At 59.5% G+C, this 13,288-nt stretch overlaps 2 protein-coding genes across 4 annotated transcripts in view; both read left to right on the top strand.

Annotated features, from left to right (window-relative positions):
- Window positions 1–632: 632 nt before the first annotated feature.
- On the top strand, window positions 633–7,310 carry CDHR4 (cadherin related family member 4). The gene is made up of 21 exons (XM_033004109.2): window positions 633–696; window positions 977–997; window positions 1,154–1,350; window positions 1,423–1,585; window positions 1,666–1,751; window positions 1,881–1,976; window positions 2,406–2,509; window positions 2,583–2,719; window positions 2,800–2,965; window positions 3,058–3,208; window positions 3,491–3,593; window positions 3,845–4,060; window positions 4,141–4,280; window positions 4,362–4,506; window positions 4,581–4,783; window positions 4,865–5,004; window positions 5,084–5,119; window positions 6,176–6,242; window positions 6,333–6,363; window positions 6,452–6,520; window positions 7,233–7,310. The coding sequence occupies exons 1-20, from the start codon at window positions 636–638 to the stop codon at window positions 6,505–6,507; spliced, it is 2,319 nt and encodes a 772-aa protein (XP_032860000.2). The 5' UTR covers window positions 633–635; the 3' UTR covers window positions 6,508–6,520; window positions 7,233–7,310.
- Window positions 7,311–7,943: 633 nt separating this feature from the next.
- IP6K1 (inositol hexakisphosphate kinase 1) overlaps window positions 7,944–13,288 on the top strand; it is a 39,191-nt gene continuing 33,846 nt past the window's right edge. The window contains exons 1-3 of one of the 3 annotated variants that reach the window (XM_042799418.1): window positions 7,944–8,069; window positions 8,666–8,721; window positions 13,183–13,282. The gene's annotated coding sequence lies outside the window, so the exon portion shown is untranslated. Of the gene's footprint in view, window positions 8,070–8,665; window positions 8,722–11,208; window positions 13,283–13,288 lie in introns of all 3 variants that reach the window. The other 2 variants (XM_042799419.1, XM_042799420.1) reach the window with 2 other exon arrangements.

Below are 13,288 nucleotides of genomic sequence, written 5' to 3'. Positions count from 1 at the left end.
CCCGCCCCGCCGCCCCGGGGCCCCGCGCCGGGCACCACCCGGGCACCGGCCGGGGCGGGCAGGACCCGGCGCCCCGCTTGGCAGCACCCCGGCCCCGCCCGCACCGGGGGTCCCGGGGTCGGGAAGCCCTGGTGGGGAGGACGGCAGCCCCGTTACACGGCCCCGGTGGAGGCACCCGCCGCCACCGGGCTGCCAAAACGGGCTTGAGTATTGGAGGAGGGATAAATGACCCCGGCCACAGGGGCCGCGCTCCGCCAGCGCCTATTAATTGGGAGCTAATAGCACTTAATAAGGATTCCGGGAGAAGCGGCGCTGGCTTGCAAATGAAGGAGAACACGGCCAAAAATTAACCTCCCGGCTAATTTTCCCAGTTTCCGAGCGAGCTGCATGGCGAGGCAAGCGCGGTGAGGCAGCGAAACCTCACGGAGCGTCGCTGCCCGCCTGCTCCGCACCGGCCGGGGGATGGCGAGGGGCTGGGAGTGGGGCCCGTGGGAGTTGGGGGGCACTGGGGCCGTGGCCTCTCCCTTCCCTGGGGCCGGGCTGGTGGCTGTGGCTAGCCGGCGTGACGCTGGGCCAGGGTGGTGCCCAGCACCCGTGGCAACGGGCTCCGGCTTGTCCCAAACAGCCAGCGAGCCATGGGCATGCACAGACGCTTCGCCTTCCTCCTCTTCCTCCTCCTCAGCCTCCGTGCCCCAGGTAGGCGCTTGAGGCTCACAGCATCGAGGGCACCCTTTGCCAGATCCTGGGTGCGGGACAGGGTCCCCTCAGTTGTCCCCATGTGCCTGGGGATGACCCCAGGATGGGCAGAGGGGCCGGCAGCTGCCTGCCCTGGGGTCAGGCAGGGAGGGGGCATCACTGGAACATATCCTGACACCGCTGGGGCATCTGTGGAGCATGACGGGGACACCTCTGGGGCCTCCCCAGGGCATTGCCGGGACACACCCGGCAGGCTGGGGTGACGCTCACCTCTTTGCAGGGACATCTGTGAGAGCAGCAGGTAAGAGCGGGGTGCCCTGGGCCCCGCTGTGACCTGCAGGGAGACCCGTGCCTGTGTGGGTGCCTGGGTGCCGGAGCAGAGCTCCCTAAGCACGGCTGGGCGAGCCACCGGTGGCACCGGCTGGGTGCGAGGCCAGTCCCCGGCGTCTCCCGCCAGCCCTGCCTGACCTGCCACGCATGGTGGCCCTGAGCGAGGATGCGGTGCCGGGCACCCGCGTGGCTGAGGTGACCGTGTCCTGCAGCAACGCGAGCGGCAGCCCCAACGTCACCCTGCGCGGCATCGAGCCTGGCCACCCTTTCAACCCCATCGCCATCAGCACTGACCCCGTGGCTGCCACCACGTTCCGGGCAGAGGTGCGGCTGGGGGACGGGGAGCAGGGGCAGGACCTCGCGGGCACCCTGCTGAGCGCCGTGTCCCCGTGGCAGGTGACACTGCGTGCCGGTGCGGAGCTCGATGCCCACCGGGTGAACCAGTACTCCCTGACGCTGCGGGCAGCTTGTCCCGGTGAGGACGCGGTGGAAGAGCGGCTCTTTGTGCGGGTGACAGCGGGGCAGGAGCTGCGCTGTGACACCCCCTTCGCCAGCGCGGGTAGGAGCCAGGGGGTGCGGGGTGGCGGGGGCCGTGGGTGCCGGCTGGCACTGGGCTCCCATGGCCGTGCTGTGCCGCAGGGGGAGATGTGGTGCAGGTGTTGGCAGATGTGGCACCCCGGACACCCCTTTACGCGGTGCTGCCGCAGCCGCTTGGCGGGCTGACGGTGAGTGGCGGCTGCCCGGGAGCCCACAGTCCCTGCAAGTGGGAGCAGCCTTGAGGGACAGTGGTGCCCCGAGTGTGGAGGGGGGGGACAGGGGTTCCCACCCTCCTCCCACCACCCGTCTTTCTGCAGTTCAGGCTCCAGAACCACGACACGCCGCTCACGCTCACCCACCGGGGCCTGGTGCTGGCGCCTGCCGGGGGCTTCAACCCCAGCGAGGACATCCAGGTGGGCACCAGCGTCCCCAGGCTGTCACAGCCACCTCCCAGCCCGCCTGGGCTTAGCCCTTTGCTGGCACTGCTCGCAGGTCTCTGTGTCCTGCTCCTCCTGTCAGGCTCCCATCTCCCCCCACTCCTGGGAGCACTCCAGCCCTGTCCCTATCCCCAGCTCCATTCCCTTCCTCATCTTGAGTCCTGTCCCAATCCTTACCCCTGTCCTATTCCTGTCCCCATTCTGAGCTCCAGCTCATCCTCATCTCCATCTCCATGCCTCCTCCCACCCCTGTGCCTACTCCAAACCCCATCCTTGTCCCTGTCTCCCTCCCCTTTCCTGTCCCTGCCGCTGTTCCTCTCCCCATCCTGTCCCTATCCCTATTACTATCCCCATCCCTGGTGACACTCGGGGCTGTCCCACGGCCACCCTGGCACTGTCCCACAGACATTCAGGCTGGAGATCGAGGTGATGGACCGCCACGGGCACAACTGCAGCGGGACTGTGAGGGTGGAGGTGCTGCCATCGCGCCGTCCCCGTGTCACCTTCCTGTGAGTGGGGCCAGGCTGGGGGGGGCGGTGCTGGTGGCACCAGGCCATGCCACGCTGCCCACCTTGTCTGCAGCGAGCTGCAGCGGGCTGTGACAGTGCCAGAGGGCACCGGCCCCTTGGAAGTGGTCACACAGGTCCATGCCAGTGGTGACAACGTCCGCTACGCCATCCTCGCTCCCGTGGCACCTGTGCTCTTCACCATTGACGAGGGTGAGCGAGGCAGCGGGGATCCCCAGGGCCACCCTGTCCCTGTCCCCATGCCCGGTGTGAGGCCGTGCCTTCTCCCGCAGTGACGGGTGAGATCCGCAGCACCCGCCGGCTGGAGGTGGCCCACGCACGCCTCCTCGTCCGCGCTTACAATGCGCTGCACCCCGCCGACCACGCCACCGCCACGCTCAACGTCACCGTGCAGGGGACGGACCGGCAGGCACCGAGCTGTGTCCCAGCCATCTCTGTGTATGGTTTGGGGGGGAGCGAGGTGCAGGGGATGCTCTGCCATGCCCAGGACATGCAGGACAGGAGCTGAGCCGCCAGCTGTCCTGCCGCAGGTCCCAGGTGCCTGAGACGGTGTCCCCTGGCAGCACCCTGGTGACACTGAGGTGCACTGACTCCTCGGGCACCGAAGGGTCTCTGCACTATGATCTTGAGGGTCCTTCAGCCTCCCACTCCCGCTTCCGCATGGAGGGGCCGCAGCTGCAGGTGAGCGGGGCCGCAGGCAGCACCCAGGCGGCCAGCAAGCCCGGACCTGGGGGAGCCCAGTGGGATATTGAGGACCCTCTGATATGTGCCGTCACGCTGGGTCCCTCCCCAGCACTCTCTGCTCCCCAAGGCCTGCCCATTCCCCCACCTTGCTCCCTCCTGCTCCCCCAGCATCACAGCTTTGCAGGGCACCCCAGCTTTGCGGGACACCACAGTTTTGCAGGGCACCCCATCTTTGCAGGGCATCTTGGCTCTGCTTGACCCCCTGCCCCGGCTCAGCAGGTCAACACCAGCCTGGACTATGATTCAGAGGCCGTGGCTGCTGGTGGCTTCCAGTTCACGACCACCATCGTGGTGACGGCGGGAGGGCAGCCCCCACGGAGCAGTGAGTGTTCGTGTCACCAGGGGATGCCTGTGGAGATGGAATGGGGGAGGTCACGGGGGAGGTGGGAAAAGCCCCTTCCTGGCCCCAAAACCAGCAGATCACAGAGGAAACGTTCCTCCCTTGCTCTCAGAGATGTCTGCCCCAGGGGTGGTGCCACTGTCCCCGTGTCCCCCAGCCTGTCCGGGGGAGAGCTGTCCCAGGGCGGGCTGCAGGGTGGTGCCAGCGCGGCTGAGCTGCTGTGTGCCACACAGCCCGTGTGCCCGTGCTCGTGACAGTGACACCCGTCAACGAATTCACACCGGTGTGCCCCAGCGGTGCTGCCTTCACCGTGCCAGAGACGGCAGCTTTCGGCAGCATCGTGGGGCGCGTGGCCGGCACTGACCGTGACTACCCACCGGACAGCCTCAAGTACAGCCTGGAGGGGGGCCCCGGCCCCTCACAGCCCTTCTCCATCGACACACGCACCGGTGAGCACCCAGCTTCCTCGCCAGCATCCACTGCACCCCGTGGCGCCCATGGGTGCCCAGCAGCTCTCACCAACCCGCAGGTGAGATCCGTGTGGTGGGACCCCTCGACTCCCAGCAGCACAAGAGCTACAGGCTGACGGTGCGGCTGACGGACACCAACAACGACCTGGACCCATCCAAGCGGCGGAGCCGCCTGTGCGACGTGGCCGTGCGCCTGCAGGTGCGAGTGCAAGTCCGTCGGATGAACCGCGGTGGGTACAAACACCGCGGGTGCCAAACCACCTCTCCCCGCTCCCGGCAGGCTGTGCCGGACCAGGCGCCGGTGTGCACGCCCGAGGTGCAGGAGCTGCGGATCACGGCCGGGTCGGGTGGCCGCCAGCCTGTCACCCGCCTGGCGTGCCAGGGCAGCCCCGACAGCGCCGTGCTGGCATACGCCATCGCTGGAGGTGAGGAGCAGCCAAACCACAGCAAAACCCAGCCCCTCACCACGGTGTGACACTGAGCAGACCCTCTTGTCCAGGCAACGAGGATGGGCGCTTTCAGCTGGAGGGGAACACCCTTTTCTACCTTCCCGATGGCCTGGCCGAGCCCCGCACCTTTGTGCTGCTGGTGGAGGTGTGGGGCAGCCCGGGTAACCCCCGCCGCAGCACCGTGGTGGCACTGGTGGTGCACATCACCCCCCGGAGCACCCCGGTGCCACCCAGCACCACCACCCAGCGCACGGTGAGCAGAGCCAGGCAGTGCTCCCGGGTCCCGTCAGGCCCCCCGGCCCTCGCGTACCCCCTCACCCCACCGCCTCTGCAGACGCTGCGGAAGGAGCCGCTGGTCGTCACGCAGACGGAGGCGGTGTGGCACCCCCCGGCCTGGTTTGTGGCCGTGCTGACTGTCTCTGGTGTCCTGCTGCTGGCCACCCTGGGCTGCGTGGCCCGGAGCCTGCTGTGCAGGTGAGCCCTGGCCCCATGGCATGGCACGGCATGGTGAGCAAGGCCAGGGGCTCACGACCACCTTCTGCTCCTCCCGCAGCAACCAAGACCCTGGCAAGCTGCTCTTGAGAAAGAGGTGGGTGCTGCGTGGCCGGGGCAGTTGGATCAGAGGCGAGGGGCAGCACAGGCTCCTGTGGTGTCCTCACAGGCAGCCAAGAGATGCTGTGTGTTGAGGGTGTTTAACGTACCCCGTGTTTGATTGTGGTCTAGGGGTTGCTGTGCCAGGGAACCGTCTCTGACCCAGGGCGAGGGTGCAGCACTGATGGGAGCCATGGGTGCAGAGACAGTGATTTGGCTTGGGGACAGGCGTATCAGCGGCTGGGCTGGGGCACGGACTCTGCAGTGGGCAGGGTGGGATGGCACAGCGCTGGCACCGCTGCCTGCCGCAGGGCTGGGGCCCAACATCAGGGCTGGGGCTGCTGCGGCGCACCAGGGGAGCCCCGATTTAACAGGGAAAGCTTCCCCAGGAGGAGGTGAGCAGGCTGCACACCCTGGGGAGGATGAATGAGAGGTTACAGGCAGCGGAGGGGAGAGCTCGAGGGGGCACTGGAGCTGGCCCAGCCTGCGCTGGGCATCTGTGCAACGAGGAGGAGGTGTGCGAGCCCGCAGGCAGGCTAACAGCCACCTTCAGTGGTGTAACCACCCCAGCATGATGCACGACTGGATCCATGTTCATTGGTGAGGTTGGGGACACAGTGCTTGGTGGCACTGGGGCTGTAGCGTCCATGCAAGGGAGAAGACTCCGGCTCAGCCCCTGCAGGTGGCCCTGGCAGCAGTGGGGCTCTGGGGCTGCAGCTCCCCCAGCACAGCAACCTTCGAGCACAAGAACAGTGTGTGGGGCACGTGGGGAAAGAAGTGGATGTGGTGACAGACCAGCTTGCCACTTTTGGGCATCGTTGAATGGTGGCGGTGCCTGGGGGAGCACGGCCCCTGCTGCAGGCCCCTTCAGTGCCCAGGGGACGCACAGGCTGGGTAAGGGGACAATCAGGTAGGTGGATGACAAGCTCGACGGGGCACAGCTGGCCGTGCAAAGGCTGGCTGGCAAACTGCTCCTGGCAGCTTTCCTCGGGATTGAGGCCGGGGGCCCAACATGGTCAGCACGTCCTCCCCTCACCCCCTCTTCCCTCTGCAGCTCCTGGGATGTGGTGGAGCGGAGAGGCGGTGAGATGGAGCAGAACCAGCCCCACGCTGGCAGCCCGGTAAGTGTGTGCCACGGTGGCGAGGGTGGGTGCCCTGCCGGGGTGCAGGAGGGAGCCCTCAACGCCCTCTCCTGTCTCTCCTCTGTACAGGGGCAGTTTGACGGTCGTGCCCGGGACCCTCGTGAGTGCCCTGTCCCACAGCCCCGACAGCCTCGGGCTGGGCAGTGCCGGGGGGGGGGGAAATGACTGAGTGCTGCGTCCCCTCTCAGGCACCGGCAGGGACTATCTCTTCAACAGCGTGACTGGGGCACGGCGCTGGATCTGAGTGATTTGACTCGGTGAGGGGCTCCCCGTGACTCACAGCTCCCTGCGGGCCGCGCCGGGCAGAGCACCGGGTGCTGGCAGACACCTGGTGTGGCCCTTGGGCCCGGGAGGAGGAAGGGATCCTTGCCCTGTGACCAAACCCACCACCCACAGGGTGCAGCCAGCCTCTGAGCCACCCCAACCAGCACAGACCCAATAAATGGTGGCAGAGATCGCACCCATTGCCGTGATCGCTGCCGGTGGCTGTCCTGCTGTGGAGGACATCAGCACCGTCACCAGTCGGGGATGTGGGTGGCATGACCCAGGACCAGGATGGCAGTTATGGCAGGGCTGAAGGCTTTGGCAGGGTGTGCTCTGGTCACAGCACCCTCTGGATGTGACCTGGCGGGGGCATTCCGCTGAGTAGATGTGATGTGGGGCAAGAAAACTCGATCACGGTTAATTCTGAGAAACTTTTGCCCTGTGTCCCCCTGAAACTCTCCCTTGCTCGAGCACTCCCAGGCACGAGTGGGTGAGACAAGCAGCTGGTCAGCAGAGGGACCGGGTTTGTGAATTGGGAGGAAAAATGAATTTGTGAGTGCGCGGGGAAGCGTGACATGCAGCAGGAGCCGTTAACGGGGCCCGGGGAAGGGGCGGGAGTGCTTTGAAGGAGTCGGCAGCGAGGGGAGGTGGGAAACCGGTTATTTGAATTTCAAAGGAGCACTCCACAGGATGTCTCTCTGGCAGCTCCCGGGGAAATGAAGTGCTGGCGGGATAAGAGGAAAGACTAATTTGGGGAGTAGGTGGCTAAGCAGGAGGAAGAGGAGCTCAGGAGCCGGCCGTGAAATTTCACAGTGAAGAGGGGTCAACTCTGACTGGGGGTCCCCTCGCCCTAAGCCCACAGGGCCTGTGACTGTTGGGGAATTAAACCCTTTATTGTACCGGGGCGGTGCGTGAACACGTTCCACGCGCCGAGCTCGGCGTGGGGAGCCCTCCGGGAGCAGGCCGCCGCGGGGGAAGCTGGGTTTAGCCCAGCTGGCCCCGCAGAACGTGCCACACCAAGCGGGGGCCGCCCCGCGCGCCCGAGGCGCCGGGGGCAGGCGGACAGGCCGGGCCGAGGCGGGAACCCCGACCCCAGCCCCGGAGCGGCGGAGCCCCGGCAGGGCCCGCGGCCCGCGCCCATTGGCCGAGCGCCCCCCCGCGGGCAGCCAATGAGGCGGCGCAGCCCGCGGGGAGGCGGGGTTCCAGGGGGAGCGTCACGTGTGCCTAACGTGCGCGGCCATCCGGAGGCAGTCCGCGCATGGAAAGGCGCGGGGCGGCCCCGCGCTTGAGTGACGGCGGCTCTGCCCTATCAGCCTTTCTAGGTCGCCCCCGGCGGGCGGGGCTCGGGTTTGGATTGCCACAAGAGGCCGGGGGGCGGGTTTTGGACGGCGTGGTTGCTATGACGGCCAGCATCGGGGCTCCGCCCCCTCGGCTGCCGCCATCTTGTTGTTGATTCGAACGGCGGCGAGCGGGCGGCGGCGAGCGGTGGCGTTGGGGGCTCGGTGTCGCCAGCCCCCGGCTGGGCAGGCAGGGCCGGCCCCGGTGAGCCGCGGCAGGCCGGGGGCCGGGGCAGGCTGAGGGGCGGGAGGGCCGAGCCGGGCATCCTGCCGTGAGGGGAGGGAGCGAGACCCGGGCGCGCTGCCGTGAGGGGGGAACCGGGCGCGGCCCCGTGAGGGGGGATGGGAGAGGGGAAGAGTCCGGTGCGGCCCGATTGGTTCCGGGGGGGGGGGGGGGGGCGATCCTGGCGCGGCCCCACGGGGAGAGGAGGGACACCCAGGCGCGGCCTCGTGAAGAGCCGGGGTGAGGTGGGGGACCCGTGGGGCGGGGGGGCGGCCAGGGAAGCACCCACGGTGGGGGGGGAATCCCGGCGCGATCCCGGGAGGAGGGGAAGGGGGGAGCTCGGCGCGTCCTCGTCTTTGTGGTGGGGTGGGGGGGGCGTGTGCGGATGAGCCCCAGATGCTTCCCCGTGTGAGGCGGGAGGGTCGGCCCCACGTGGGGGGCGCTCCGGGCGCTGGGCTGGGTGGGGGCAGCCCGGCGGGCAGCCCCGGAGCCTGGGCAGGGCCGTGCTGCCCCGGCCGGAGGCCCTGCCCGGCCCGCAGATCGAGCATCCCCTCCCTTTGTGCCCTTCCCTTCCACAGAAGCTGCGCGCAGGAAGGAGCTCGGCAAACCGCGGTGGTAACATGAAACCAACATGGTGAGGAAGCTGGTGGGCTCGGGGGCCCTTACTGCGTCCCAACGCACCTGCCACCCCTGCAGAGGAGGGGGTGTGGGCAGGTTCTGGTAGCGCTGGTGGCTCCGGTGGTTACCGGGAGGTGCCCGGCGGTCCCTGGAGGCGGATGTGCTCACCGGTCTGCAGACCTGGACCGTCACCAACCTTCCCTGGGGTTTCCAAGTAGGACTTGGATTAGGAGGGGTGGTACTGACTCCCTTCAGTTTTCAGCTCCTCTGAATTTCAGCTGGTGCCGGGCTACGTGTCCCTCCATCTTAAAGCTCTGAATCAGCAAGGCCCTCATTTTTCGTTCCATCAATATGCTTTATTATGTGCTGCCTTTCTCATTTCAGCCTGTCTTGCTGTGTTTCTGCTCCATCTGCTCTTCCTCCCTTCAGGTTCACTTGCCTTAACCTGGTATTCAGAGCTTCTAAAGCTGAATTCCAAGATTGGCCTTTGCTAACGAAACACAGAATGGTGTGGGCTTGGGTCTCTGTTCATTCTTAATGTAATATTTTTATAGTCGGTAGGCTTCTTTGTGTAAACTCCGTTAATAGCTTGTCTCACAAAATAATATAATGTTTTGTACAAGTCTCTTTGTATTGAACTGTCATCTGCAGCTGATATAGTGACATATGTGCCTATGGTCAGATTTTTGATGGAGAAAAATACCGTATTCTAGTTATGTATCACTGAACTAAGAGTTTGATTTCCTGTTTACAGAAATTTTGTCAGGAGCTTGGAATTGGTTTAGAATTAGATATATCGGTTATTAGATGTTGTCACTGTAACCCTAAATAAGTCTATTACAGACATCCTAAACCCATGTAACAGTTCCTTATTATTGAGATTGAGAAATATTTTTCTGTGGCTGGGTTAGTTTAGCACTGACCTAAGGTAAGTGCTGTGTTTTGGAGCTGTACGGAAAGCAGTATACTGAGAAGAGATTATGTGTGAACTCTCTATATAGCAAGGTAACATTAAATGTTCTGGATTGTCCTGATGCTAATTTTTCTTCCAATAGCATGAGAGAGATGCATGCCTTCCGCAGCTTTTTCAGCAAAACCATTTCCAGGTGCATGGGTGAACAGCCTATGCCATTCCAATTAGAGCCTGTTAGGCGGATCTGAACTGTCCTTTTCATGGCATTACCTTTGTTTCTCATCTAATAAGGACTTTTGGGAGAGCAGGGGAAGATGATCCTTACCTCTTTGAGGGGGAGGTTGATGTATGTGAGGTCATTACCATAGGAATCTCCGATGACCACAGGGTTGGAAAGAGTAGGATGTGGTGGTAGGACCCTCTTCTGAACAGTGCGTGTGACTTTTCCTAGGTTAGCTTCTACTCTGGTTATCCAGTAGTCACCTAGTTGCAGGTTTGCATGTTTCTTGCATAGAAAAAGAGCAAGTAAGCACAATTCACTGTTGAGATAAGAAGGGGGACAGTTTCTAGGATCTGCTTCCAGTCACTGGGAGTTTTGGTTGTGCCACCTAATGTGTGTAGTTTCAGTCACTTTAAGCTCATGTAAATATAGATTGCAACCAACAGGAGGTGCTTGCCCTGTCACTGGTGCCAGCTGGGGTATTTGTGCAGGTAGGATTTAGAGTTCCCTCACTTATGAACTGCTCAAACTGAAGAGAAACTGTCGTGTGTTTTTTTTTTTTTTTTTTTTTTTCTCCCCAGCTTTGTGGATGCCTAAATGATTTTGCTGGTTCAAGGGCAATGGTGGGAACATGGAGTCATACTTGTTCAGGGTAAACCTGCACTGTGACTGTGAAGCAGGGCAACAACATGTTCTTATATATTTAGTTATATAAAAATACAATTTAAAAATACATATCTAACATATATTTTAAAATAAAATGGAAAAGTAGTATCCATGCTTCTTTTCTGCTACTTTTGGAATAGTATCATTGTGCGCTTCATCATCCGGATGACAGTACTGGGCATCTCCTTCTTACAACAGTATTCTAGAAAGCAAAATTAGATGTGCTTTGGGATCCCCTCTTGTGACAGATTGTGTTAGTCAATTGACTTGCAAGTTATTCTGTATGGCATTGCACTGAGAAGTCAAGGTTAGAATAGCAAGCACTCAAAGGTCAAAAAATGGCCAGGCTGAAGTAGTACCAGCACCCTTAATCAGCCAGTTGGCCTTCTGAACAAGCATTGTGATTTCTTCTTAATCATGTGGTTGCATGCTGTTCTCATCCCATCTGATCTGCTTTCTTTGTTTCTTCTCTCCTTCCCTCCCCTGTATATGGAGCTTATTCATTTTGGGTAAAATTACCAAACTCTGAAAATGTGACCTTGTTGAGCTTGACTAGTGTGAGATGACAAGCTTGGAGCTGTTGATTGACCATCTGCTTACAGGACACAGTCTCTTTGGTTCAGTGGCTCACCAAATGTTTGTAAAAAGTTTGATCACTTGCCTTTTTAGATTTCAGTTTTTAGTTGATTTCTCTGTGTCTAAAGGTTGTGGTGGATCTGGTGCGTTCTGACTGGCACACTGAGGCCTGGGGTGGCACTGTCTTATACTTTCCATTGGAATAAGGAATGTAGGTGGTAAGTTTGAAGTTGAATATCCCCAGCCTGTGCTGTAGAGGAGGTATGTTTCATCCATCTGTGGTTGAAATGCAGATACTGAAGCTGTAGAAAATCTGACAGAGGCATTGTTTGAGCCATTACTCGAGCACTGCATTGTTACCCAGGCACTTGCTGCCACTGGATTCCCTCAGTCTGCCCATTGGGAATTGGTTTGTAGTGTGTTTGAAATGTGCATCACGGTTGAGTGTTGATGCTGGGATTTAATGTCTCAGAAGTTAGTATTGACAGAAAACTGCAGCCTGATTTGTTTACTCTTACATTTGACAGTGTCACACCATCAGTCTTGGTGCTGGGCAGGGTTCAGATTTGAACCTGACTTGCAGAGCTTGTGTGGCAGCTCAGTGGAGCCGTGGCTCTGCTTGTTTATATAATGTGATTTGCCTAGGAACAACTGCTTTTATTTCTTACTTCCCAGTCTTTGAGAAGGAATGTGTCAAAAAGAAGCCCAGTAAATACAAGGAATCCCTAGTGAGCTCTGAAATGGGTGAGCTAGAGAAAAGGAGTGAAAAGCAAGAAGAAAAGGGAACAGAAACCTCTGCAAGAATCATGTCAAGTATTTGTATTACTTGCTGTAAACTGAAGGAACCCTTCAGATATATGGAGGAGCAGCTAGCAGTCTCCCTCTTCTATATTCCTGACGTGAGAGGAATGCAGAGCAGGATGCTGGCAAGTGTTTAATCTCAGGTTTGTTGCTGCTGTCGTAGGGGATGGGGGAGGAAGAGGAAGTGTTTGTGCATGGCTGCTTAGTTTCTGTTTTGCAGGCATCGCCTGTACGCAGTGCTTGTGCTGTTCTGATGTGGCAGCAGCTGTTATTTTTGGCTTTCCCAGTGTGCTGTTCGGGTAGATGTACTTTCTAAGAGATGCAGTTCTCTTAATTGGTGTGTTGGGGTGCCTGTGCTTCCTGTATAGTCCCCGTCGGTGCGAACTACTCTGCAGATAGTACTAAGGTGCAAGTCATTTGCCTTCAGTTATATCTGTAGACTTGTCTATATGCATTTTGAGTGGCATTAACTGTATAAAAGACAAGCTTCTTTAAGCTTTCTTTTATTTTGTATAACCCCTGTCAGCATGCAGTCAGTTTCATTCACAACAAATGATTTTACCCCCTTCTCTGGAGGTAGAGGAATATGCTTTGCTATTATAGGGTGCCTCTCTATCTGTATAATGCTATCTACGGTAGTTAACATTAGTGCAATTGTTTCTGTTCAAAAATAACATGGGTGTAGCTGTCGTAATTATATTAGTAGAAGATCTGTGTCAATCAAATCTGATAAAAGCAGTAAAAAAGGTTATGAGATGTAATGTGCCTGTCCTGGTAGGATGTTACTACACATGGTTGAGAGCTCGGGTAGATAAGCTGTCTCTGATTCAGCTTTTGTAGTTGGAAAGGTTATCTCTTCCACCAGCTGTCCTGCTTCTTTGCCAAACCCTACCTTCCTTATATTAGGGCCTACAACAGTGTCTGTTCAGTTGCTGCAGATTAATATTAAATACTGTGGTTCAACCTTTCTTCATTAGTACCCATCAGGGTCTTGTGAACCAGGCCAGATGAAGAACAGGCGTGCATCCTGTTTTGCTCCACCCACTGGTTGGTAATTATCTGTTGAGGATGGAGGAGGCAGCTGGGGGCAGTGGTCCCCTCGGCCCGGGTGGAACGGTTGGTAAAGAGCATCTGTCAGAGCCCAGAAGAATAAGTGCATCCTGAAAGGAGCTCGTTGTGAATTCTGGTCTCAGGCTTGAGAGAAGGCATGCTCGCAAGCATTCTGAATTGATGAGCAAGTAAAGATCTAAATAAAAGCTAATTTAGCACTTGCTAACTCGTTTCCATACAACATCTTCCAGGCTGACTTGCTTCTGGTGTCCTACTCCCTCTTGATTGTGAGAGGTTGGCTCCATATTCCAGTGACTGCTCAACAGAGAGAGCTTGGGTGACATCTCTAAGGTAACT

This window comes from Tyto alba, unplaced genomic scaffold, assembly GCF_018691265.1.
Source record: "Tyto alba isolate M040663 unplaced genomic scaffold, T.alba_DEE_v4.0 Super-Scaffold_3, whole genome shotgun sequence".
NCBI classification, from domain to species: domain Eukaryota; kingdom Metazoa; phylum Chordata; class Aves; order Strigiformes; family Tytonidae; genus Tyto; species Tyto alba.
This window is presented reverse-complemented; position numbering and strand designations above follow the sequence as displayed.

What these genes read in the sequence shown, in the direction of transcription:
- CDHR4 (XM_033004109.2), top strand. Translation starts at nt 636, where the DNA reads ATGGGCATGCACAGACGCTTCGCCTTCCTCCTCTTCCTCCTCCTCAGC. An exon ending in GCACCACCACCCAGCGCACG is followed by an intron (nt 4,784 to 4,864) that starts GTGAGCAGAGCC and finishes CCGCCTCTGCAG; the next exon opens with ACGCTGCGGAAGGAGCCGCT. An exon ending in GCCCGGAGCCTGCTGTGCAG is followed by an intron (nt 5,005 to 5,083) that starts GTGAGCCCTGGC and finishes CTCCTCCCGCAG; the next exon opens with CAACCAAGACCCTGGCAAGC.